This window comes from Venturia canescens, chromosome 4 (genome assembly GCF_019457755.1).
Source record: "Venturia canescens isolate UGA chromosome 4, ASM1945775v1, whole genome shotgun sequence".
NCBI lineage: Eukaryota > Metazoa > Arthropoda > Insecta > Hymenoptera > Ichneumonidae > Venturia > Venturia canescens.
The window spans coordinates 5103750-5130855 of record NC_057424.1 but is presented as its reverse complement, the minus strand read 5'-3'; the positions used below and the strand labels follow the sequence as shown (position 1 = coordinate 5130855).

At 41.6% G+C, this 27106-nt stretch overlaps 1 protein-coding gene across 9 annotated transcripts; it reads left to right on the top strand.

Moving 5' to 3' along the window:
- Positions 1 to 38: 38 nt before the first annotated feature.
- LUBEL (Linear Ubiquitin E3 ligase) lies at positions 39 to 19721 on the top strand. Of its 9 annotated transcripts, none has more exons than XM_043418276.1 (21): positions 39 to 275; positions 2917 to 3006; positions 3146 to 3688; positions 4776 to 4988; positions 5056 to 5307; positions 5823 to 6298; positions 6612 to 7879; positions 8793 to 9187; positions 9348 to 9431; positions 9524 to 9682; positions 10291 to 10665; positions 10748 to 10931; positions 11390 to 12348; positions 13210 to 15969; positions 16672 to 16869; positions 16982 to 17260; positions 17370 to 17459; positions 17739 to 17895; positions 18043 to 18373; positions 19035 to 19159; positions 19351 to 19721. In XM_043418276.1, the coding sequence occupies exons 2-21, from the start codon at positions 2944 to 2946 to the stop codon at positions 19425 to 19427; spliced, it is 8988 nt and encodes a 2995-aa protein (XP_043274211.1). In that variant the 5' UTR covers positions 39 to 275; positions 2917 to 2943; the 3' UTR covers positions 19428 to 19721. The 9 variants fall into 9 exon arrangements, with proteins under 9 accessions (XP_043274211.1, XP_043274214.1, XP_043274215.1 ...); XM_043418279.1 differs by having other exon boundaries at positions 40 to 275; positions 3152 to 3688; XM_043418273.1 differs by lacking the exons at positions 39 to 275; positions 19035 to 19159 and adding exons at positions 593 to 815; positions 18808 to 18976.
- Positions 19722 to 27106: the final 7385 nt, after the last annotated feature.

Genomic DNA, 27106 nt, shown 5'->3' with positions numbered 1-27106 from the left:
CGCGAGAAAGTTCGATTTATAAACAATAACAAGAATTCGACTCAGCGTACTCAGCTGAGCCTGAAAACTTGGTTTTTTCAATCTTCTCGTCGCTGCGTTCTTTCTCTTCGAAATATTTATCAATTTTTAGTACATTCATAATCGCGACGAAACGTTCAACTCGCTACGGAATTAAATCGATCAAACGAAATATCGTTCCTCGAGTCAGTGAACAGAGTGCCAAAGAAACGTGAAATATCGGGAAAAGAATGTGAAGATGTTTTCTGCTCAGAACGGTATAAAAGTCGAAGTTGAAGCTCATGTTCTATTATAATTTTAACACCTCGAGCAGGAAATGGGTTCTTCGGAACTGGATCGCGTTCCGGAAAATAGAAAAAATATGAAAATTACGCATCGGTAGATATCGACGCAAAGCAGAGGTGGTAGGTTTACGCGAGCGCGGATACTTTAGGACGAAGAAGAAGGAGATAACGCGTGTGTTTGGTGTTTGGTGGGCAGCGATCCAGCCTCCGCTACGAAAATAGCAGCCCCTATTTTCATCTCGCTCTCTCGTACCCTCTCGTTCTCACTCTCGTGTACGTATCATCGCACAGACTTTCGCTCGTTTTTATTCTAAAGAGTACATTGCAGCTCTATTCTCCGATACGAAATTCACGCGAGTTCGACGCTACCGAGGCGGGCTCAGCGACGACAGTGTTGCGTCGCCGGCTGGACCTCGGAGGCCCTTCTCGAAAGACTCTCGGGACAAATAGGACGTACATCGAGAACGAGAACAACACGAGTGGTAGAGACAGACCTCCGCGAGGTCAATGAGTGTGAGTGAATTCATTGAAAAGTCACAGTGAAGTCCTTCCGATTAGCCGCTCTTGTTTTTCTTTCGATTGAATTTTTATTCGGAACGCGATGCGAGCCGTGAGTAATGAAAAGAAAATGGAAGTGTGTTCTCGTCCCTCGACACGAGGTCCCGAATCCTCTCTCGTCCAACATCCGTCCGGGCTGCGTTGAATTAATTTCGCGTGCGTCGGTGTGACTTTTATCGAGGTTGTGAAATCAGTGAAATTGGCTCGATCTTCAGAAATTCTTCATACATTTTTCCTCTCTCAATTTATTCCACTTTTTTTTTATACGCTTCGCGATAGTTTCGAGTCTCGAAGGTTAGTGACGAACGAGTGTCGAGCTCGACAGCTATCCTCCTCGACAGGGGGTCGCGGAATTTAGCTTTCCCTCACATTTACCCGGGCTGCGTTAAGGCCGTTTGTCGGCTCGACTTTTATTGAATTGGCTCGATCGTCACAAACTCTCGGTACATTTTTCGATTTTTATTTCCACACTTTTTCTTACTTTCTCGATGATGCTTTCGGCTTCGAAAACTCTTAATAGACGAGTGTCAAAAAGACGTCGGGGCCGGATTCTTCTGGTACCTCGTCTAAATAAAGCTCTTTTAATGGCAACTTTCCTGAATGATTTTGTTGTCATCTCGCTCGCTCAACTCATCTTTTCCTACATTTTTGGCTTTCCCACACTTCCCGGCTATCTTCTCTCCCTTCGACTCCACGGCTGTGGCCAACCGTTGACGAGTCGATCGGATGTCATTGGCGCCTGAGTGATGAATAAATATAAGCAAATTATTCGGTCGACCCAGTGCTTTCACAGTAAAAACAACGAAAATCGTGACGTCCTCTTCTCGCATCATCGCGATGTCGCCGCGACTCGCACGCCTGTCATCGTATATTCTCGGTGCTTTGCTATTTGCGTACTTCCGCGTCGAAACGCACCCCGGTATGCACAATTTATCGAACAGATTGGCTCGGAAACACGCGCGATACCGAATTTTTTGTTCATCCATTTTTTCACATTTTTACTAAAAAAAATCTTTCGAAAGTAAAGACACTTTTTGAAGAAAATTGATTTTTCGTCGTTTCGTTGTCTTCGCGAAACGTCAGGAGGATCGATGCGTGCGTTAACGACGAAGTTTTGCTCCCTCAATTTCCGCAAAAAGCTTCGAACGATTCGATGGATTCAGAATTGCAGCAGACGAAAATTCGTTTGAGAAATGCAGAAAAACTGAATTTCTGCTCTCACTGTTTTTCCAATTTTTCTGAGGAATTGAAAGCAAATCGCACATTTATATTTTATATAGAATTCAAGGACATTGCAAAAAATGTTAATACTGAAAATTGAAGGAAAATAGTCAAAACGGTAGGAAGCCTGCGAATTATTGATTTCCAAGCAGACGATACTGGAATCGTCTAGAAAAAGTTTCCACCTTATGAAAAATATCGTCAAATAAATATCGTCGCTCGGGACAGCAAAATGTTTGAGGAAATTGAATGATTTTTTGCTGATTGATTTTTCGGGCTGTAATATTTCAGGGCTATTTCAAACGATAGCGTCTCATCAGAGGCGATCGTTTGTAAAAATTTCGAAAAATGTATGTTCACAGTAATGATCTGCAGCCAAAAAGCATGTGGGATCGTAGCGTCACACAGAGTTCGTTAGATTGGGAGACGCTTAAAGTTTATTCTTGGACTTTGGGTGCGAGCAACTGAGAGAGAAAGAGAGAGAGAGAGAGTGAGAAAGAGAATTGCTTTTCCTCGGTTTCACAAATAGATCGACATCGGTCGCTTCTAACGTGTTGTATTCGCCGCAAATGCTATGTTACTCCTTTTCTCTCCGAAACTTCGGAATATCGAGTAAGGAAAAAAGGCGCGATGAATAATAATCGATCGGCATGATTAATCGCAGAAACGAAATGCACTCAGTAAATATTCAATTCGATGAACAGCTTGATTTAAAAAATGCACGTTTCAAAACACCAGGAGAGTCACAGTTTGTTAGAAAATCTAAGATTTTTAACGCCATTTCACTTTATAAACTGTCTTTTTGCCACATTTTTAAAATCTTTTATATTTACAGAACCAGGGAGCGGAAAGATGGCGACCAATGGCCATCTCGAATCCCTCAACTCGTTTGCGAATGGCTCGTACGATGCCCCATTGGGTGATGGTAAGTAAGCACAACGTGAGATTGATTCATTATTTAATGGGTAATCGATTGGTTATTGAAGAATTTGGAAAAAAAAGTGCGAAGGGTATTTTGGGGGGGTGTTGCCTAGCTCAGATTCAAAATTGTATCTTTTTTGAACGAACAGCAACAGCAGCAGCAGCAGCAGCCAGGAAAATCGACGCAGGAAGGTTCATCGGGATCCCGACGAGTACCGACGCCCCCAAGATCGCCGCCACCTTCGTTGACCGGAGATTGTGGTGACCCGGATTACGAGGTCATCGAGTTTCCGGTCCGATCGCAGAACTCCACGAACCCGAACATATCGAGAAGCCCGTTATCAACGGCAGCGAAAAGCTCAAGCTCCGAGCTGAAGAACGCCTCGGTGGTATCATCGAACAACTCGAACGCTCAAAAATGCGCTCTCTGTGGCACAAAGAATTTATTCGCTCGATGCGACACGTGCAAAGAGTTTTATTGCGAGACTTGCGACGACGTTAATCACAAACATCCCAAAAGACGAGGCCACACGCGTCGCAGGATCGTAATACAGTCGCAGGAAAAATCTGGAGCGATGAGCCAAGACGGAGGTTTCAGGACGCGACCGCCTCTACCACCAAAAGGCGAGGCTCACGCTAATCCACCGCCCGTTCCGCCACCACGAAGAAATCGTAGAAACACTCAGGTAGGCTGCGCTCTCGCCTAATTCCTCCCTGAGCCTCGACGAATAAAATATTATAAAAACACCCACCCTTAACACTTCACCGAGATGATCAACTATTAAATAGATAATGGGAATTCTCCTGGCGAGAATCCTGTAGAGACGGGGTTATTAATTTTATGTTTCAAATCATTCGTTCATCATCATTTTTATATTTATGCAATATTTGTGATATTATTTTTCTACAATTCTGCATATCGAGAACATCGTCAAAATATTCATGTACTCGAATTATATTTTTTCAATTTTTCTTTATTTATGCTTATGCTATTTCATGCTTCTATATACTATGTTACGGATCTTCTGGCCATTTTAGAGCACACGAATATTCTTCATTCCACAAGTATTTATTCGTTTAGTGATTTGTTCGTTAATTGATATTAATTTATACATTATTATATTACGATCGTAGCTATATTTAACCTCGTCTCCGAAGGTGGATAATAATAATAAAATAATGACGGAATAAACATGTTTAGTGTACTCTTAGTGTCTGTAAGAAAAATACGAATGCGTTACACCAGGGTCACGACATCGAATATTACATGAATAATTGAATTTATATACTTATCATCATAAAAATGAATAATCAACAGCAACAGCTTTAGATATCCTTCTCTTCACTGCGACACATTTCGATCGATGCTTAGTTCGTAAGTATGGCCAAGAATCGTCGATTGTTGATATACATAGGAAGCCAAGTGCGTATATTTCCTTACAATCTGACATGACGTAAGAGAGCAGATGCAGAATCTTGAAAAGAACAATGGGAGGAAGATTTGATAGCCAGTTGTAAAGGAATGTGGAGGGAGACGATTCTTCTTTGGATATTGAAGCATCGATTAGGGAGATTCACAATGAAAATATATGAAGAGTTTATTCATCAGTCGAATCTTCAAGCCCTGGGGACACTAAAAATTCAATCGTTCTGAAAAATCAACACCGCGATCCGAATCTCGACGCGATATTCTCCTTTCCTCTCGCCCAGAAATCATAAAAATATCAATAAAAAATGTATATTTGCAAAAGTGTTTTCCCCGGTACTAATTAGGGAAGATCGTCGATAAATCAGGAGATTGCGAAGCAAGTTTCGTTGAACGATAAGCACGGGAGTATGAAAAGAACAAGTTCGAGTATGCAGACCAGGCCGCTGCCGTCGACGCCGAATTCATCGTCAACATTGACCTCGACGAGGTCGGCACAGTCTCTCGTTAATCCTGCGACTCCAGAGTCCTCGGGAATGGACAAAATGTCAACTCTTCAAGTAAATACGAGACGAATGTCACTCCTCACTTTTTTACTGTTTTTATTCATGCTCTTATTTTTTTTAGGAACGATATCGAAGGTATCAGGAAGCTATGAGGGCTCAGGATGCCAATCGAAGAAGATTGCCGAATTCACCTCACCCGGAGAACAACAAAGACACGATGACCGTTCCCAGGCCATTGAGTCTCACGAGTCCGAGAAATAGCTTCACCGCATCACCCACTCCACCCCCACCTCCACCCAGAAACATGATGCAGTCTGCCAGCGTGTGCGATTTGTCATCACCCCATATTTGGAACCCCGCTGCTATGCAACAGGTACATAGTCAAAAGCCCAGTCAAAATAGCGAAATCATGTTTTATAACGTAGAAATACGAAATTAATAATTTATCAAATTCCATAAAATCATATCCTCGTAAATATTAGAGTTAGCAGTTTGTTTTTCAAGTTTTTTTTTTTTTTACTTTGAAGCTATTTTCATGAAGTATTATTGATGGATACTGTATAAATACTGTATGGAAGCAGCTGTTTGGACTTTTTTTATAGAAATTTGCATTTTTTGTTAACCTACTATAAAATTGGCGACGACAATTATTTGGTAACATTTTAATAACTAGACATTGTAATTTACTATAAAATTTCGCTCACCGACTCTGGATACAAAGTTTTGCCTCGAATGGTCAATCCGAGAGGCTTTTTTGACAGTGAAGAAGAAAAATTCAAAATTAACAAAGATTTTGGAGGGTTATTTTTTGAAAAACGAAAAATCAAACATCGTTGAGGATTTTTGACGATCCTTTTTACGTATTTATATACGTTGTTGACTTTGCAGGCCCAATCTGTGGCACACCTAGGGCCCAGAGGAATGCCCATGATTTGGTACCCACCGGTAAATCCTTGGGACGCACCCGTCGGAGGTTCGACCATGAGTCTAAATCATCCGCCGATCCAATGGGCCTATCCGATGGGCTACAGTTCCCAACAAATGCTCCCACCACATTATCCTGGAAATTTATCACGAGGGCACAGTCCAGCACGCAGTGTCAAATCGGGCAGACGGAGTCGAGCTCCCTCTCCTTCGCCCAGCTTGAAATCAAGAAAATCTCTCGCTTCTCGATCTCGGTCGCGGAGATCACCGGATTCTCACTCGGACGCGAGCTCCGAAGAATCGGATGACTCGTCCGATTTTGATGATCGGCTCTCGAGAAGCTCTAGAAATCTACGACGAAACAGCCACTCTAAAAGCAGACACAGGATCTATCAGGACGACGATGACAACCGGTCTTTGGTGTCGAAAAGTCGACATGGGTTAGTATCAAAATATCATTCAAATTATACAGGCTTCGTGATTATTTTTATCGTTGTCCGAAAGATCAACTTGCGAAAAAAACTTTTCATTTCCTTCCCAGTGGCTTGAGATTGCGAATAGAGTTTTGCGTAGAGAATCAGATTGTTTATTAAGAATGAAGGATCCAAAATCTCGAATCGTAAAATAAAATTTGTGAAATTTACATGTTTTTGGTAGAGGAAAATCAGTGAAAGTTTGTGTTTTGATTAGAAATGAAATGTTTTAATTTAGTTTTGTGCATTATAAGAAAGTGAAGGAATGAAATGATTTAAGAAAATGGCGTTCGGAGGATCGGATAAACGGCGCGGATTCGAAGCGGTGGTCCGGCAGTTCGATGGATAAGAAGCGAGATTCGAGCGTGTCATCGAGAAATTACGATTACGAGGATGTAGAATTGCGAGGAGGAGGAGGAGGGATGAGATCGCATCGGCAATCGGAGACGGAAGACGATCGTCGATCGCGAAACAGGGCGTCGTCGTTTAGCGAGGATTCGAGATCGTCGTTGCGAAGAAATTCCTCGGGATTGGTTGGTTCCCGTAAGTCCTCAGAGAAGTTCGATTCCCGGGAGGGACGCAATCGATCGAGGCAGCAATCAGAAACGGAAGAGGATCGTAAGTCGATCGGGCGAAGTTCAAAATTGGACGATTTAACGACGGGTACGAATTCGGAAGCCCGTAAAAACTGGTTGAAGAATGAGAACGGCAGTGGAAGAGACCGAGGAAGAAGAAGAAGGAGCAGCATCGAGGAGGAAGCATTGGAGCGTAGATCGGCAGTTGTGCCACGAAGCAGAGTCAACAGTTCGTCGGAGGATTACAACGAGAGAAATTCATCCTCGAGAAACGTTCGTAAGATCGACGAGGGGCTCGCTAGCTTGAACAGAAGGCCGATGTCCTCGCGGAGAAATTCGACGACAACGTCGGAGCACGAGGACGTTAGAGAAGCGATAAAAAGTCGATCTCCGGCGAGGAGCTTGAAGAAAGCACCGTCTTCGGATGAGCCGGAAGTCAAACGAGATTTACCCACGAAACCGGTCGCTGCGAGACGACAAATGCCACCGATGAGCCCACCGAAAGTTGTCAACGATCGTGAACTCGATTCGCGAAAAAATAGCAAACTTTCGAGCTCTCCGAGCCCGGTGATTGTCAATGCAGAAACGGTAAATCAATTCAAAGCCACAAAATCCTCTGCAAAATTGGATGAGAAAACGGTAGACGCGATTCGAAACGGCACCGAAATAACTGATATCAAGAAAAAGCTCTCAGAGCCTGAAGAAACGACGGATAATCTGAACGACGTTGGAGAAGAATGGCCCTGCGAACACTGCACTTTCATCAACGAGGCAAGAGAAAAAGTTTGCGCAGTTTGCTGCAAAACTCGTAGCAGCGCTTTACCGAGTCCAAGCATCGAAGACGAGCAAAACCCCCCTAACACGTCGATCTCCAATCCCAGCCCCGAACTTCGCGACAAGCCAATTGGGAGTCTCATCAAAATCTCCAACAGCGAGGAAAGCGGGGACAGTGCTAATACCGGAAATGGCAAAGGTAGAACGAGACGAAAAATAAGCTTTTCATTCGGCACTAAAATGCCCAAATAATTGTTACCTCCTTTTCTGTCGTTTTTTTTTTCACTTCTCCCTTTTCCTCATCATTTCATCGGTTGTTGAAAAAGAAAACGTACAGTGTCTCGCAACACGTAACATTTTTCACCCAATTGTCTTTTCAATTCTTCGAGTAGTACAAGATCATTCTATCGATCCTATTTCGCGTTTCGAATAATTATGACCAAGTGTGTAGTGAGCTGTACAGAAAAAAAATTGCCGACATAGTTTATTGTGTTTCCAACAGAAACTCATCCATTGAGCTAAAAACTAGAAATTCATTTGAACCTTGTGGACCAAAGGCTCGATAAATCGACAAGCTTATTTAAGTCGAGCTAATCGAGTTAAAAATGAAAGGGTTTTGAGAAAAATTCATTGCGCGAGACACCGTAGATTAGTATTCTTCGAAAACGACCGTCCCAAAATTCCATCTACGTAACCTGCATTTTTATCAATTACATAAAATTTGTGTAGTAGTTTGAAGTTATACGGTGAATTTCCAAGTCTCGTATTGTCTTCGGTGTAGTGATTCCCTTATTTTTTAAATGGATAACATCGAAATATATTTATATGAAATAACACATACGTTTAGTGAATATCGAAGAGATATTTGTGCTCTTGTGGCAATGTATACTCGTCAAATGAATGAATAATAAAGAGACATGTGTCTAAGCATAAACGAAAGAGTCTGATCTTTATTGAAATGACAACTTGAGTGATAAATTTAAGTTTTATCAAATTTCCGCTCATTATTATTCATTCGAGTGTCGTTGCATCGTTTCACAAGCCAAAACTCTCTCCTTTTTTCGTCGTTTTACTATATTCGGTGAATGTGACGCGTTGTTCACGATTTACAGAGGAATTCAGTGCTGCGAATGAGGAGTCGGAGACCGAGGAGGTTTTTGATTTTGACGAGAAGAACGACTCGAGCTTGACGGAAACAAACATTCATTCATCCTTGAACGAGGGCGCTTCGTCCAAAAAAATCGAATTGAAAACCACTTCGACATCGACTTCGCCTATTAGAGAAATTTTTGCGACCACGAACCAAACGTCGAGTGCTTCAAATACCGTACCATCCGGAAGTACACATCCGGAAGTTGTGCAGAAAAAAGATGAAACTCCAGTCAATTCGTCGATTTCCCCGACCTCGAAGAGCGCTGAAAATCAAACGGGAAATGCAACTGCCAATCACGTCGCTGTTTCCATCGAGAGGGGCACCTCGCCACCTCCGCAAAGTATTTCGACCCAGGTTAGCAGCTTTGATACGAGCGTTTGCGTGGACAAACGAACAAAAAATTGATTTCCCATAGTCATTTTTTAGCAACGAGCAATGAATGTCTTTGATCCAAATTTTTCATCGATTAATTATGAAATTCAGAACGACAAATTCCACCCATTTTTCTATCTAGACCTACGACGTGCTGCCACTAAAATCGAACCAAAGCATGAGAAGATCAAATTTGTTTCTAAACCGTGAAGACAGCGATTCTGAGGTAAGCCAAACATTATTGTACGAGAATTTATTGAATCCGCGTGCGCACAGAATTGTTGAAATCTCGTTCGAGAACATTGATCTCTCTTTCAGGAAGGGAGCAGATTCATTAACAGCCCGGATTTGTATCCGAGACACTCGCAGCATCAGCAACAGCATCCTCAACATCATTATCTCGTGCAACCGACCTCGTCGCATTGCACGAGGAGAAATTCCATTGATTCAACTTCGCAGCTCTATTATCATTCTAGGGTAAATAGAAAATAAAATAAAAAAGAAAAGGAGTGTACGCAGGTCGCCGATACTCATCGTCGCTTTGTGTTTCCATTTGTTTTCTCCCCGCCCTCGTTCGTAACTACTTTCGCCCCTTTATCCGCTTCACCATCGTGCCCTAATTACGGCCCGGTTAATCTAACGCTTGTTTAATATAATTTTATTGTATTTTGTATTTTTACGTAGCCTCGGTGTGAACGCATCCGTATATTAGATAGGGTTAACCCCAGCGATCATCAGCCATTAGAATTACACTGTACATTTATTCTAATGATTATTTTTACGAGTTCGATGATAAGCCTCACGTTCAGGGAGTTTAAAGAGTCCTCACCGTCTTATTGTAATAAGGCATGCTACATCGTTCCACTTCGCAGGGCGCTGGCGAAGCTGCTTCGACAAATGTTTTCACGAAATAACAGTCGTCGTTTTATTTTGATGATCATCATTGATGATTTATTCAGTACGCAATATCCATTTTACAAGTGAAATAATCCGATTAATTTTCATTCCGGATTTGCACCGTTGCCAATTCACATCATCGTCGATTTGAGTAATCAATTTTGTTTCTATTTTTTTTCACATTTCAGGAACCCAGTCAGCATAGATACGTTCCAGATACTCCGACATCCGGAATCATTCAACCAAGTTTTTCGACTATAACGCGTCAAGGACTTGAACTCGTTGAATTATTGCGGGAGGCTGAGAAGTACGGTTTTTCGGCCGACGATATTCAAGTTGCGTTAGCACAGGGCGCAACAGACCCTGTTGATTGGCTCAACAGACAGTGGCCACATCTCATCGAGACTGTCCAAGTATTGGTGACAACAAGAGGCAAAGAAATGCCCGACAGTGCGGATGACGTCGGGATTCTTAGCCCTGGTGAGGCCAAAGAATACTTGAGACTGTCAAAAGGCGATGTGTGGTCAGCTGTCGCTCGAGCTATCCAACAGAGGCAGAGAAAAGTGAGTGTCAGGAAGAACACGAATCTCCATTAATTCATGTCTTAATTAATCTCATTAATGTTGATGTACACATTTTTTTTAGTGCGCAGACATTATGACTAGAGGTAACTTCACGATGATCGAGGTCGTCAAAGCTCTTAACGACAACGCCGGTAACGAGGAAGCCGCGTTGTTGGAGTTACAAAAAAATCAATTGAAACCGTTTTTAATGAGAATTTGGGGGCCACCTTCGGGGGTGGAGAATGAAGAGGCTGCACCTCGGTTGGGTGAGTACTTTCCGTAATTTGCGGACTATTTTCTGGAAGCAAACGTTTTCAACAGGATTGGATATAAAATTTTTAATTCTCCACAGAAATATGTGTGAGCGTCGGTTTTTTCTTTAGTTCAACTTAAATGGCTATTCACCTCTCTTCTCATCGCATAGAATTTCAATGGCTTAAAATTTGTTTTTTCGTATATTTTAAGCAGATTTTAGCATATTGAAGAACTTATGGATCAATTTACGAACGTTTGATATTCAATTTATAATTGTTTAATTGACTCATTGTTTGGGTGACCGCAGAGAGTTGAATGTTGGTAGAGGGAAAATGAATGAAACGATCCAAGAGATAAATTATTAACAATTATTGTAGATTTTTACAATTTTGCGACCTTATTTTTTAGTAAAGTAAAATGTAACGCAATCGTTGACTTTTCACGCAGCAATTCGTTGATTTTCACGCAGATGCAGCTGTTGCGATCGGTGATTTAACACCAGAAATTGGGGAACGCGTACCGGACGGATCGGATAAGGAAGCGAAGAAGCAGGTAATGTCTTCCGTAGTTGATGATTTCGTGGCGTTGCAGGCGAGCTTTCAACAGCAACTGAGGAGGCCGAGCGACGAATCGAGCCGTTTGTCGAAAGGTGATGCGTCGACAGCGAGCCTCGGTAATAATCCGAACGATTTATTCAGCAGCAACTGCGATAGAAACAATGTTTCTGAAACGACTAAACTTTCGAGCTCGACGACGAACGAAATGGTCGTTGCCAAGGCGCTCGAGACTGCAACGAAAAGTACATCGGTCACCGTGAAAACTCAAGAGAAACAGGACGTTGGCAGTGTCCAGAATGACGAACTACGATCGACCATCGTCGCCGACGAAATCAACGATACCAAACAAACTCCAAGTGACGATTCGGAAATCCAAGGTCCCATAAAAAACGAGACATCCAACATTGATAGAGGCGAAAAAATAATGAGGATTACCCAAGAGCCGTTGAACGAGCTCAAAACTGATGCCCCGTCGGCTCAATCGACAATTTCGATCGATAATGTTGATAAAACTAAGTCTGTCGATCAAGTAACGGTCGAACAATTATTATCTGCCGTTAAGGGTCTCCCAGAGCAGCTGATTGGACCTCTGACCGTAGCGTTGCAGGGCATCTCGCCAAAAAATGTTGCGGACACTGCGCCGATTCCGACGTCCGCTCTAAGCGCGAATGAAAAATCGGAAAATCTCGAAGTACCTAAGAATGACGATTCGATTGAGAAACCGATGGAAAATCAATCATTTTCCGTAGGTGACGATGATCCCTCGAAAAACACGGCGATCGAACAATCCCGATTAACTAATAACGACGAAATCGACAGAAATCGAGAAATAGCGGAAAAAGTTGAAAAAATCGAGTCAGCGAACAAGACGGTACGTAAAATCGGGTCACAAAACGTCAGCAGCACTAACGCAATTCATGCCGATAACTTTCGTAAGACTGAAATTAATTCAGCCCCGAGAGAAGCAGAACCGAAATATTTGGACGCTGAATCAGTCTACGAGAATGCTCGTCGTACGCCTCATCAAATTACGAAAGAAGACGTTTTACGGGACAGCCCAAAACCGAGTCCCGAACCTGGCACAGGCCCAAAGGGATTTATCGCACCCGCCACTTTAGAGACTGCCGCAGCCCCCGAAGCCCCGCAATCCCGCTTGAATTTGCGCTCTCTAAGAAGTAAATTTTCCAATATGATGGCTAAACTACCCTTGTCTAAAGCCAGCATAATTTCCCTCAAGGCAGCTCCAGCGAGTAGCGCGCAACCGAATCCAAACCCCCAAAACTCACTTGACACCACTATTTCACGGGTATCGGAGGCGACTCGACTAAGTTCGACCGGAAAAAGTATCCAAGTTTCTTCCACAGTCGAACCGGCGATCCAGGAAATTTATCGAGACCAAAAAATTGTCGATATTCCGATAGGGAATGAAAATAACCAATTAACTCACGCGATTGATCCCCCAACCAATGCTGAAGCTTCTTCTCCCTTAGTGATTTCGTCGATCGCTCAAACTTTGCCCTCCACCGTCCCGAGTGAAAGTGTTTTGTTCGTTACTAATAATGCTGCATTAACAAACGAAGCGTTGTCCGAGCAACTGCTGAACAGCATAGAGGCACAAAACTCCTCAAAAATTACCGAAACATCGAGGACGATCGATGATCCTGTTGTGATTAAAAATCAACTGGATAACGTTGTCACTGCGAGGCCAAAGATATCGTCCATTTTCTTTCAGACAAACGGGACGAAGGTTGAATCAACGATGACGAAACGTAGCGAGATTTATTTCGAAACTTCCGTTCCTAAGGTTAAAGTAGAATCTTTGACGGAAACGATCGTCCCGATAACTAAAGCCTTTGAAACGAATGGAATTGGTTCGACTACCGATAAGATTGATCCCAGTAGGTTGACCGAAAATGTAGAAAATGTCGTTCCTGATATCAACGTTGAAACGTTGACCCGGACAATTATCCCGATGGTAGCAGCCCAAAGTGACAAAGAAAACTACGAAAATATTGGAAGGCCCAATTTAAATGAGTTCGTCCAAGAGATTGAGTCCATTTCTGAGATTAATTTAGGGTCGTTGAACAAAAAAATAGTGAGTACGGAGAAAGCTTTGTATCGGAAAGACATTAACGAAAGTATTGAAGATGTCAAACCCAATAATGTTTCTGAGAACACGGAGAACGCTGATACCGAAGTGGGAACGGTATCTCCGAGTCAAAAAATTATCCCAACAGTAGGAGCTGGTCAGACAGTATTTCATTTGGAAAGCGAGCAAGTTGAGACGAATAATAACCCTGAAAAAATTGTAATCGGTTCATTTGCCGAAGAAAAAACTTTAGGAATAACCCAAATCGATGAAAAACTTGTATCCGAGCCTGAAAACTTTAGCTCCATAAACGCTTGCGCGAATGAATTCGGTCCAAGAGTTGCAGATTCTTTGCGCGAAGATCCAGCTCTGTCTGGTCGATGCCCCACCACGAGTCTTGCCCATACCTTCGAATTGAAGGTCACTGGTTCCCCAACCGTAGCGGTGAACGATTGTCCTCCCTCCTGTTCTGAAAAACCTTTCGAGATTAGAGCCGAACTTCCGCGTAAAGAGACTCCAAAGTCGTTCCCCAGCGACAGAAGCCTTAAGCTCCAGAAGCCTCTTTCAAAAGCAATGTGCCACGTGAAATCGAGACCGCGTTCTCCGATCAAACGATTTTTCACGAAAAGAGTGCCCATTAGATCGATCAAAAAGTCCGTTCCGGTTACGAGGAAAGTTGCGGTCTTGTACGGCAGTTTACCAAAAAACACAGCAACCACGAAAGCGAAAGAAGCGGCTGAGCAAATAACTAAAAATTCGTCGACGGTCAATAAAACTCTTGAAGAAAGTAAGTCAAGGGTCCCCGAACCAAAATCGCTGGCATCGAAGGGTCCCGAGGTGCCTGGAACTTCGAAAGTCCCTAAGAAATTAATTGAAGTAACGAAAGCAGGCAGCGATCGACTGGCTACGAAAAACACGCCGGAAGATTCGAAGACCAAATGCACTGAATCAGACGTCGCGAAAGCAAAAGTCCAAACGATCGAGAAAAAAACAACAAATATTCCCACGAAGATCGCGCGTGAAGGAGAAGAATCTGCGAATGCGAAAACGCAATCAGCTGAGAAAACGAAGAAAACGAACCCTGTTGGATCGCCCCCCAAAAGTCGAGCAGCCTCAAAGATTCCGGTCTTCAAGGGCACGCCAAAAGTTGCTGCTCAAAACGTCTCGGTCGCCAGTCAAAAATACATTAACGTCAGAGTCTCAGAACCGCCCAAAGCGTCGGGGTCAACATTACGAATGGTCAAACGAATATCGCCACCGAAGAAACCGGTTGCAGGACCACTGGCCGTTCGTCAGATTATCATACACGAGAATGTCAACGGTATCGAAAAAGTCCAAACTCTCGGGGTCAAAGTAACTGATGAGCGATTGGTCGACGCTGAGAATTCGAAAAACATTAAATTGGCGTCATCCACGCCTGTCGAAAATCCTGTTGGCGGAGTTGATCGCCCCACTGCGAAGGATGATCTTGAAAAAATAGCAGAATCGCGGGACCCCAAACAGGAAGAAAATCGTGCAGCCTCCGAGGTATCCGAGGCGATAGAAAACTGTCAGGACGACTCGGAGGCTTCCGAGTACTCGGAAGCCGAAGATATTTTGCCAGCTGAGACCCTTGAAATTGACGAATCAGAAGATTCCGAAGGTCACAGCGTAATATCAGAAATTTCGCGAAATTCTAGTGAGCAAGACTCCAGCGACGACATCACGGACGCGGAGTTGATGCTCCAAAAAACATTAGACGGTATAAAATCTGTTCTATCGGACAGCGAGTCCGAGGAACACAGTGGGGCAGAGGACCGCTCCGAAGGGGACGAAAACTCGGAAGATGCCGAAGAGTATTCGGAGAGCGACGAAGCCGAAGCGGTCTCTGGCAGCGATTCTGAAATTTACGAAGACCAAGAAGAAATAGAACGAGAGGAAGAGAATGAGGAGGAAGCTGAAAAGGCGGAAGATGAAGAGGAGGAGAGAAGCGAAGAGAGCGAATCTGTGGAGGAGCTGCCATCAGTGATAGAAATATTGATAGCCGACCGAGCTCCGAAAACGGAGGAAGCTGAGATGAGACATGAAACTGAAGAAGTACCCGGTGAAAGCAAAAATCAAAAAGATCGCCCGGACGTTCCCGAGAGCTCTTCGAAGAAGCAAAATTTCGAGCAATCCGCGAACGTCGAAACAGCCAAAACGAAAATCATTCAGAAAGCAAAGCTCGCTAATGGCAAAACCGTGAAAGGCCTCAGAGTCAGCGAGCCTGAAGTAATCGTCGAAAAAAAAATACCGACGAAGCGTTTCTCGATCGTTGCAAGTTACGTTCAACAATTTGAGGGCGAAATACCACGAGTAGAGAAGACAAATACGACCAAGATTCCTGAGCTCAAGCCGGATAACTCTCCCAAAAACGAGAGGGAGGTCAGTAGCAACGCGCGACAAGATTTACCAACAAATCCGCAATGTCGACTGTCAAACTCCCGACCTACCAATGTCTACAAACGCAGCTTTTAAATATTGAACAAAAAACAATTGAACAAAAAATACAAAAACAAAAACAAAAACAAATCACTCAAAAATCAATTTGTACAGAAGACGATGGGAATAACGAATCCCTCCGTGTTTCCTGTCGATACCAAATGTACTTTTCATTAATGAGCGTGTGGATTTTTTTTTTCAATTTCACTTTAATAATGGATTAACAAACGGCTAAGAACCCTCGCAGTAAGTATATATATATTTTTTTTACTAACATATTTATCATAATAAATATCCATCGTTTTCATAATTGATTAATTCTCTCACACGGACAGAAACGTCACTTGACTTGGACCACTGCATAAAGCACTTTAAAGGCAGCTCGTTTATAGACGTTGGTGTTACGTGCTTTTATACATCTTGCATGACTCTCGTTTTGCTGGCCATTTGTCGTACGTTTTCCGATTACTCGTAGTATAAAAAATACAATATTTACAGGGCAGTCCGTTAATTAATTTCGTTTTAGAGGGTCCTCCAAGTATATTTGAATTTTGGAACAAATCCCTGTGAAAATGGAGCATTGTAAATTACTTAAGGATTTTGAGTTGTACGAAGGCTCATTGATCTTGTGAAAATTTGGTGCAGAGAACAGCGAGACGTCTACTCGCGGAGGGACGAGTTTCGAACTACGACGAAGCGGAAATTGCCGCGAGTTTGCTCATCCTCGACTTCAATGACAACGAAGCAATCCAAGCGGCGAAGGAATGCCCGAGCGTCGAATCGGCCATTGCGTTTTTGCAACAGGAGTGCGAACTTTGCACGGGACGATTTGCAGTCAGTCGGGTCAGTCCTGAGTTATTTTTACACGAGAATTAAAAAGATGAAAAAACATGCAGATGAGAAATTTGACTGAAACATTGAAATAATTTCTACATTTTATGATTTTTCTTCTCAGATGATTTCGATGCTGAAATGCATCCATCGTTGCTGCAACGATTGTGCGAAAAATTACTTCACGATACAAATAAGCGACCGTAACATAATGGACGCCGTTTGTCCGTTTTGCAAAGAGCCCGATCTCAAGGACGCGAGCGAAGACGATGTTCTCGAGTACTTCAGTATCCTCGACATTCAACTCAAGTCGTTGCTAGATCCACCGATCCATGAGCTCTTTCAGAGAAAATTGCGAGACAGAACGCTCATGAAAGATCCGAATTTCAAATGGTGTGCTCAGGTGAAGCGATTCATTCGTTATTATTCATTAATGCGATAAGAATTATTGGGCTTGTTGGTCGACGAGCTTGAGCAATTTATGTTTTTCAATTTTTACCCTTTCCTCGCAGTGCTCTAGCGGATTTTATGCAAATCCGAATCAGAAGCGCTTAATCTGCCCTGACTGCCAGTCCGTGACCTGTGCATTTTGCAGACGGCCGGTATGTGAAAATTTTCCTTGAAAATTTACATGAAAAACTTTCTTTTTCACGGAGAATTTTACTCGAACGATTATTCAAATTTTAAGAATTCGCACATTTTTGAAATTGTGAAAAATACAGTGGAGTAATGCACTAGTTTCATTGATAAAGTCACGAATTTTTTACAATTCAGATTTCAAGAGTGAGTTTGCTTTGAGCTATTTACTCCGTTTTTCAATTTCCTCATTATTTTCCTATTCGATTCTGCTAAAACGTCACGATTATCCCATTACAATTTAGTGGGAGAAACAACACGAGGGCACAACTTGTGAACAATTTGCGGCATGGAAGGATGAAAACGATCCTGATAATCAAGCAGCTGGTCTAGCCAAACACATGGACGACAATGGGATCGATTGTCCCAAGTGCAAGTTCCGTTATTCCCTGTCACGTGGAGGTAAGTTTACCGATTTTTTCAGAAAATTTCTGTCGAGCAGAAAATGCCCACGAAACGTCAGATTTTCGAGTACTTTGAAATTTATTTTCTAATATTCCCGAATTGTAAATAAATGCTTGTTTTTGACGATTATTTTTTGTTATTTAGGCTGCATGCACTTCACCTGCAATCAGTGCAAGTACGAGTTTTGTTGTGGTTGCGGTAAATCGTTTTTGATGGGTGCGAAATGTTCGGTCAGCCCGTACTGTGCGAAACTCGGTCTGCACGCGCATCATCCGCGAAATTGTCTTTTTTATCTCCGCGACAAAGAGCCCGCACAGTTGCAACGACTTCTGCACGAAAATGGAATCGAGTATGACACGACGAATCCAACGTCCGAACGAAAGTGCAAAATTCAACTTCAGAAAGAAACGCCGACCGGTGTCGTCGACGCTGTATGCAATCTGGACGTTGTCGAGGATCACGCTGGATTGTGCAGGTATGGATGCACAATGACGTAATTCAGTCGAAGAGTGCTCGCTCGTTTCAATGGAAAAAAAAAAAAAAACAAAACGAGAGCAGAGAATTAAATTCGACAAATCGAGACCTAAAACATTTTTTCTCCATTGATTTTTATATTTGCCTGCACTGAATTACTAAAAAATCTGTTAATACGAATCAACTTATACGAATGAAGTCACATTGGTACGAAAGATTCGTTGTAACGAATCTCCCTTTTTTCGATTTTTTCGTAACTTCTTCCAATGGTAAAAGCAAGATTATCATTTGGGCGATAATCGATTGAGTTCAGATCTTTATGGTTGAAAAAGCTTTTTTTTTTTTTTTTGGAGAAAATAATGAAAATGATAAATCGCTACGACTAAAAGTTCGAGTTGTTAAATTTTCATGATAATAACGAGTTCCGATGTTCAGGATCCATTACATAGAGTATCTCGTGAAAAAGATTAGAGCATCAAGGCTGGAGCCATTGAAATTACTGAATATCGATGATCTGGAGACTTGCATTAAAAGGGCGGGCTTGAATTTGCCTGCGAATTGGTACAAAAGGGATCAGGAGGATTATCGTCGTGATCTTGTCGAGGTAAATGAGAGAAGTGGACAAGTCTTTTTGATTAAAGTATGGGTACTTTTCCCTGCAGGCAGCACTACATTGAATACTTGACGGGCCTGGTGCTCAAAGGAAAATTGGACCCGGTTGGGATCTTTGATTTGAACGACGCCAAGCAAGAGTTGCGCCGACGGGGAAAAGTGCCACCTGTTAAGGGTCAGGAAATGTCCGATCAAGATTATCTCAGGGCGTGCATTCAGGTGAATCGACTCGAAACTCGAAAAGCAAAAAAAACATTTCACTTTAGTACACGCTTTCGTTTTGCCCTCAATATTTTCTTACCTATCGAACAACGTCAATTTTTTCAAGATAATTGCATTTGAATAAACGAATAAACATCTTTTCAGGTGGTGCAAAAAGAAATACCTTTGGAATGATCATGAGACCAGAAGAAAGGAAACCGATTGCTGGGACTCACGTTTAGACCGCTTAAGACTACGTTAGAATATTCTGAATAACACAAAACTGAAACAAACGATTCATATTAATGTCTAATATCACATAGTTAACTTTTATTTACAATTTAAAGAGTTAGATTTAAATATTTGGCAATACATCAACGAATCAGAATCAAGGCTTCTAATTTAATTCTCGAACATTATTCTTGTTATTCTAAAAAGTGAAAAATTTTACTATATGTACGTGTCAGGTATGGGAATTGGAAAGAGCATAGAAGACCACGTTTTTATATTGAAACAATGCATATTTTGCCAATTAACGGTGTCGTTGAATCCAACGTGCTCGACCCAGTAAAGCGCCATGTTGTTGTATTTGTTCAGCCTCCACGTCTGTTAAAAAGTTTTCAGTCAAGTCATAATGCACAATCGACATGAAAATATGAAAAAAATATGGCAGACGTTCATAAGTGAGTTTGTGACCACACGATCTTGAATATCGAGTCAAAAATTATTGAATCGGTACCGTTTCGTTCTGTCGAATCCACGCGAGCATCAATGGATTCGACTGGTTCGCTGCCGACTTTGTTGCTTTTTTTAAACATCGCATGGCCCTTAGTCTTCGACCCCGGATAGTTTCCAAGTATCCTTTGAACATGTACAGTCGTGGTCTTATAAAGCGTGCACATTTTGAATGCTTCTCGAGAATTTTCATAAGTTTTTCAATGCTTTGGACGAGCGAGCCTAACTGATCCGCTTTTTTCATGTTGATACAACGTGTCAAGGTGAGAAAATGACACTCGAGTGCCTGGCAATAGAATTTTAAAAAACACACGTTCATCCACGATCGATCAATTGCAACATTCCAACTTATTTTTCATGTCAATATTTCTTTTTCTTTTCAACCTTCGATACTGTCAGCAAGTAGTTGAAATTATCTGCTCGCACGTTCGACGTATACGACGCGGTGTCCTGGGCGAAAGTAGGCAGAATAGTCCTGAAAATATGTTTTTGTAAAGGACCGCAGTAGGAAATCCGAAAATTCACTAAAAATACTGTTACAAGGAGCAGTTTGAATCGCAGAAATGATGAGCAGATTCTCGTGTAAATTCTTCTTCTTTCCAATTGATCTGGACTTACATTCGGAGTTGCCATAACCAAAGACAAGTTAGCAATCTGCTCAGACCATCGGGATCTCGAAAAATACACTCAACCAAATTCGACGTTCCTAAGAATTTCCATCAACATTTTTCATAACGCGTTGATCGATCGTGCTTCATAATTAATTCGTTACCAATCATTTTTTGTGCGTGACGTGCGCATTTTTCGAACGACTCCAAAATCATTCCGGCGTCGAGAGCCAAATCTAGAGCAAGTGCGAAGTACCAAGTGATCCCGGATTCGTCAATATCATCGGACGCAGAATCGTACAATTCTCTCATCAAATCGACTGTTTCGTGAATCCGTTTCGTTCTTATCTGCCCAAGAGAATTTTCATGAAAAGCGCTGTTCAAATTTTGGGGATCCATTCTTTTTAAACGAAAATTCAGTTTTACTCACCGTGAGTTGAATCAGCTGAGGCAAAATCGATAATTTTGTTCGACTCATTTTCAGTGCCGAAGAAATTTTCAAAACTTTTATGCCCACGATCAATGCATCCTCGTACTCGCCCTCCAACAGCCTATTCGTTGATGCGGATTTGAATTTTAGTGAAAATTTAAGCTTCGGCGAGGAATCAATGATTTTAGAAAAAGGGGAAACCTCATTTCGAACATCGACTTTAAGACGGTCGCGACAATCGTCACTTCTTCCACATCGGACCACCACTGTTTACTCCTTATTGTGTGAATCATCGGCTTTTCGAGACCTTTGGCAAGCCCGGGGTCCCCGAGTTCGAGAAATACGTTGACGATTTTTAAATAAATATCACACTTTTCGAGGAAGCTTCCGGAGCACGCAAAACCGTGATTGAAGCTCTCGAGCGCCGTCAATTTCGCTGCAGAATTTTCGCCGACTCGCTGCGCAGAAAATTTTCGCGATTCTGAACCATCGGAATAATCGAAAATAATGAAAATCTGTAGAAAGGCGAAGAAAATGAAAATTCTCACAAGCAAAACGGTCGAGAGTCGGGAAAGATAAACGGCGGTGCTTATTCTCGTCGCTACTTCGTGTCCGGTGATTCGATTGATGAATGAATTTGGATATTTTTCGTGAAATTTTTGCTTACATGTCTGATCCAAAATTCGGTACGAAATGCAGAATTTTTCGAAGCTGCACTTCGAATGGATGCACAGTCGAACTGCTTCGTCGTAAAACTTTCTTGCTTCCACATAATTTCCGAGTTTCACACTGGCGTCACCTAACGATTACAGGCAGGATTATTTTGTGCATTTTCTGACGGTTCAATATCTGGAGGCTCATTTTTTTTGACAAATTCAAACAACTGACGTACCCATCAATACGAGAAATGGCTCTCGACTCACTTGAGCATCTTCCATCCTGTTTCCCACGAATCCAACGTCATCCCTCGAATACTGTAAAAATCGGTGCGAATGTTCAATTCAATTTTCGAAATAATCGAAGTTTTCCCTACCTCAATTTGATCGTACGTCGCTGTCAAAAGTTTCATCGCTTGAAAAGATCGACCAGTTTGGATCAATCCAGCACCGTAATCTACCGCGAATCGGGCGAGTCTCTTGAAATTTTCTATTAAAAACGGTTGCAAGAGTGACGACAATGATTCATTGAAATTGGGAAATTCAGAGAATGTGATAAAATCCTCATCCAATCCAGTCTGATTTTAGGTCACGACTAAAAATTGGTACCCATAGTTTCGAGTCGCCGATAAAGTTCCCAAAATAGACAATCCACAATCCCAATGCATTGACAATTTCGATAATCAATGTGATTGAAATTCTGCAACTGGGAAATCCGAGATGGATCGTTCGACGAGGTCGGATTATTTGTTGAGATTTTCCTTCGAAATTCCACGAGGTTTTTGTCGTCGTTGACACCGGGAAGAGACTCGACGCAGACTGTCATCCGTTCTGATTCGAATGAGGATGTGGACTCTGGAAATCCCATGAAAGGAAACGTAGTACCGAAAATTTTCGAATTTTCGATTGAGGAAATTGAACAAAAACGAATGTGGATAATCCAGTCAGCAAAAATATTATCTCGTAGCTTCAAAGTGTATTTTCAATCAATGTTCAACGTTGAATAATGGCTTCGCACCTTCATCGGTGTCCTCATGAGTGGGCATGATGGATATTCTACGAAACTCTGTTTCTTTGGATCGAATTCTTGATTCATTCTCACTGAGAGTTAAAAAACTACGTTTTTTACGGCTCCCTTGAGACGATCGCTTTTCCAGCGAAATTTTTCGAGGGGTCGCTCGAAACTTTGAAGCTTCAACAGTAATCTTGTCTCGAAGAATTTTTTCATTTTATTGGGCGATCTTAAAATTGAGTAGGAGGTGAGTCGCTTCGAATCAACTGGACTTACTGGTTTCTCGTGTCCGGGCATCCTGAAAAACGAGCCTGCGCCACAAGCAGCACATTTTCTGGCATTTCGCTCATAAATCTCAACAAGCTTTGAGACAAATTGGTTTTTGCGATCGAGCGTGCTGGCGACGGTTCTTCTCAAACTGTTGCACTTGAACTCGAGTAATCTGCAGTGCGATTGCTGTGGGGAATCGCTGGCTCCTGCGACCTCTCAAAAAAATAGAGGGAACCAAAATTGGGAAAATAAACTGTTTACGTTCATTTTCGAAAGAGGCAAAATTGCTTGGAGAATGTCCAGAGATTTTTCGTGAACAATTTCTAATAGATTTCTTGTATTTCGTAACTGCAAACTTATGCGTTTACCAGGTTGAGGGCATGTGCAATCAGTGACGTGGTGCATGTCTGAAAATGTTTTCCGATTTTTATGGACGCAAAGCGTAGAATCGTCAATTTGGAAGTCTCGACGTTGGAGCGAAGCGCATTCGAGGATTCTCAAGTCGATCAAACGAGAAACAGCTGTGGAATGGAATTCGTCAAAAATAATCCATCGAGATTTTCCCGAAAAATTACGGGGGGATAAAATGTTAGAATGACTAAAATTTCGAACAGCTAAAATCTCGAGTTTATAAACTTCGAATGATATTCATAAATAAAGTCGAAACTTCAAAGTTCGAAGCACGATTACATCGAAAATAAAATGTAACAATCGCCCAACGAACGACAACTAAAGTATCGTTTTTAGTGGAGAAAAATCGAATGAAAAGTATATACAGAAACCTTTCGCTGTGTCTTGGGATTTGTGGCCTGGCAAAGTGTTTTCCAGTGCGTTTCTCGTGAAAGCGTTTCCAAGGATGGATGCACACTGCATCAAATTCTTTTCGTACGTCGTCGATCGATTGTAAATTTCACTGAGAATTTGCTTGAACTTTAATGTCGAATCGACGTCGTCTGTGAGCTCGTTTATCAAGCACGCTTTTTTCTGACGATATGAAAACTCCGGACTCGTCTCCTCCGGTGACAAGTCTTTCGGAATTTTGGTTATCAAACTCGGATCAGGAAATACGAAACGTCCACATGGAATCTCCTCAGGGGTGAGTGACACGAATTTTAGAGATTCGTTTTGGAGCATCAGGCTGATAAGGGCCTCGCACCAGCCTGGGTGATTTTCGCTTCGCGATCGTAGAGTGCTTCGTTATCATTGAAAAGTGTAATAAAAAAGGAGAATTTCTTATTTATGGCTTAATTTATTTCAGATTGGTGCAATAAAAATGGAGTAAATGGGACTGAAACGATTATTTACTTTGAGAGAACAAAATTGATCGAATTATCTTAACGTCTGTTCGATCGACTTCAATACTCACTTATCAAGCTTTCTAGGAATCGCATCAACGTTTAGTAACTGACAAGCCAGAGCGCTCAAATGATCGGATTCCAATCCTTTCAATTCGTGCCTGTAAATTCTTGTGTCTTTCACCAATGAAATATTCGAATTCGAATGGTTCTCGGATGAGGAAGATGCTTGCAATGACATCACGAGAACGATGTTGTCGTTGGTTAATAACCGTGAGACAAAAGGCCACGATAAGGGATCAACGAACTGCGCGTTATCCACTATCACACACTGTGGTTTTCTGATCTGTTTGTGTGGGAGTTGATTCAGCTCAAAAGACTGAAAGATCCGAGGAAAGATTCAAAAGATATATATTTAAATATGAATATTCGGCACGTACCGATTGAAGAATCGTGTCGAATAGTTTAAGGGATTTCGCTAATCGGGTCTCTTCGTTTTCCGATAGATAAGTCGATGACAGAGGGAATGAGATTCTCGTTACAATATTCATGTAACAAAAATCGTCTCGTTGAGCAACAGCGCAAATTTTTTTTGTTAAAAGTCTCTCACGTTCTTCTTCAGTTTTACATTCTTTAGCATCAAGTAACTATAAACAATTTTTATTCAAATCAATTTGAGAAATGCCCGATTCGCTGTTGAATTTCTTAAGGTAGATCATGCCCGAATGATCGTATTTTACGAGATATTTTATGGTTGTCCAAGTTCGATTGATTTTTGCTCCCGAATTAAAAATATTATCACTTTAAATTCATGTCAGAGTTATTAATTCAAAATTGTGAATAATTTTTTTTAACTTATTTTTTGACTAATGAAATTACAAGCTATTAATTCATCGGAGATCCATCACTGACCGAACCCAAAACTTCATTAATCCCTGACGAAAATACTACAGTTTTTTATGTAAAAAAAGACAGAAGGCTATGGCAGGAGGAATGGCCCGAGCCACGAAGAAACAAAATGCCGAAATAAGCAATTGTGAGGTTACGAGTGCTCGTTACCAATTTCGTTTAATCTTTGAGGCAACATATTTTCATTGCTGGTAAGATAATCGTCTCGAATTTTTTCCCAAACCTTCGTTGTATACTTCATTCTTATGTTGTGTACACGTTTTGCATAAATCTCGTGAGAAGCGTTAATTCGTTGTGTGGAAAGATAAACGATTTTTCACGCATGGTCCCTAAAACTCTGCGTATTTTTCTTCATATTTAAACACACGTTTATCCCGCAATAACCAATAAGATGAACCCTTTAAAATTTGATGTGCGTGTCAGTCGACTACCCGTTTAAACTGCGTGTAAATTTCAAAACTTTTTAATAAAATCGCTTTAATGAATTCGTATCAATTCATGAGGGAACGAGGAAAAATTTGTTCGTTTTCATACCAAATGATTGGCCCGATTTTCATTTCTTTTACATGATTATTGGTCGAATAAAAATACGCACTTGTACAAGGAGATTGTAAGTTGTGACGTAAAGCTTTGAGACATCGGATTCATCGAGGTGCAACTTGCACACGGAAATTTGTCTAGATTGAGCCACCCTTGCAAAGTCATCGAGAAGTCGAGATTTTCCTATTCTTTCGGGTCCCTGGATTATTGGAAAGGATTTTTCAATGAATGCATAAGTGGATTGTTCGTGCTAATGAAATAAAATTTTGACAAAAGAAAATCCAAAGCAAGCGCATTTATCCACAGAATTTGTTTCCCCTAGACAAGTATTTGCTTTTTCAAAATCCACTTTATTTCTATGGAGTATAAAAAAAAACGTTTTTGAGAACGAAAGTATTAGAAATTTCACCTCGACGAGGAATCCACAGTATTTTCTGTCTTGGACGAAAATGTCATCCAAGATATCAGTGAAAATATCCAATTCCTGAAATCGACCCAAAAGCGGATATGCGCAATCCGAATATGTACAATCTTCAGATTCTTCGTTAATTCTGAAAAAAAAAACGCGAAGCTATTCGACTCTTGGAATACTCTCGAAAACCACAGTCGAAAAATATCAGAAAGTTTTGTATGAATTCAAATCCTTCTTACAAGATTCCACTGATAAGCTGATACAAATGGCACTGGCCCAAGCCCTTCAATTCTCTAACTCCACGAGAATAAAACTGATTTCGAGGCAAGCCACTGTGCATTATTGTCGACAAATCGCACATTATCTGAAATATTCAACGATCCAGCAAAAAGTAAATATAACGAAGTCATCCCGTGCAGTAAACTACCTTATTACTCGAGATGGATGTAATTTCGGTTGCTTTTTTGACCGATTGACCAAACATCACGTAATTCATTCTCGCCAAGTGGCCGATCACACCGCAGTACAACATTCCTAAACATCAATGTTGTTCTACAGACAAAAATGCAGCCGATTTTCCTGAAGAACTTGGCAATAAAGGAAACTTGCTCAAAAAAACACGTGAACCAATATTTTCCAATTATTACTGATGCATCGTTATTTTTATATTACACTGCCACGTCAAAAATGTATTCGATTACTCGCCGTGTACGGCGAACAGTTAAAAAGTGAATCAAAACGTTTATCATGAGTTTCGAACGACCTGTAGAAACGCCTACAGCAACTGCCCCGATGCCAGGATTCTTTTTCAAAGCTTTGAAGCTCGACGCAGCGCAGAGTAATCCGTTGCTGGTCCCATCGTGGCTGTTGGTGTCTGATCCAAAGGCCATGACAAAAAAGATCGCTTTATCACGAATGTTCAAAGCACTCAAGCATCCGAAATGATCGGTAAGTGTACTGAAAAATTTTTTACGAAGTAGTACGAATCCATTATCATTTTATAGGAATTCGAAGAATTTTTTTTTCATCGTGGACTTCAACATTTGAAGAGAGT

Coding starts and splice junctions, on each gene's coding strand:
- LUBEL (XM_043418271.1), top strand. Junction 16,870..16,981: donor GACGATTTGCAGTCAGTCGG/GTCAGTCCTGAG, acceptor TTTTCTTCTCAG/ATGATTTCGATGCTGAAATG. Junction 18,374..19,034: donor GATCACGCTGGATTGTGCAG/GTATGGATGCAC, acceptor TTTTCCCTGCAG/GCAGCACTACATTGAATACT.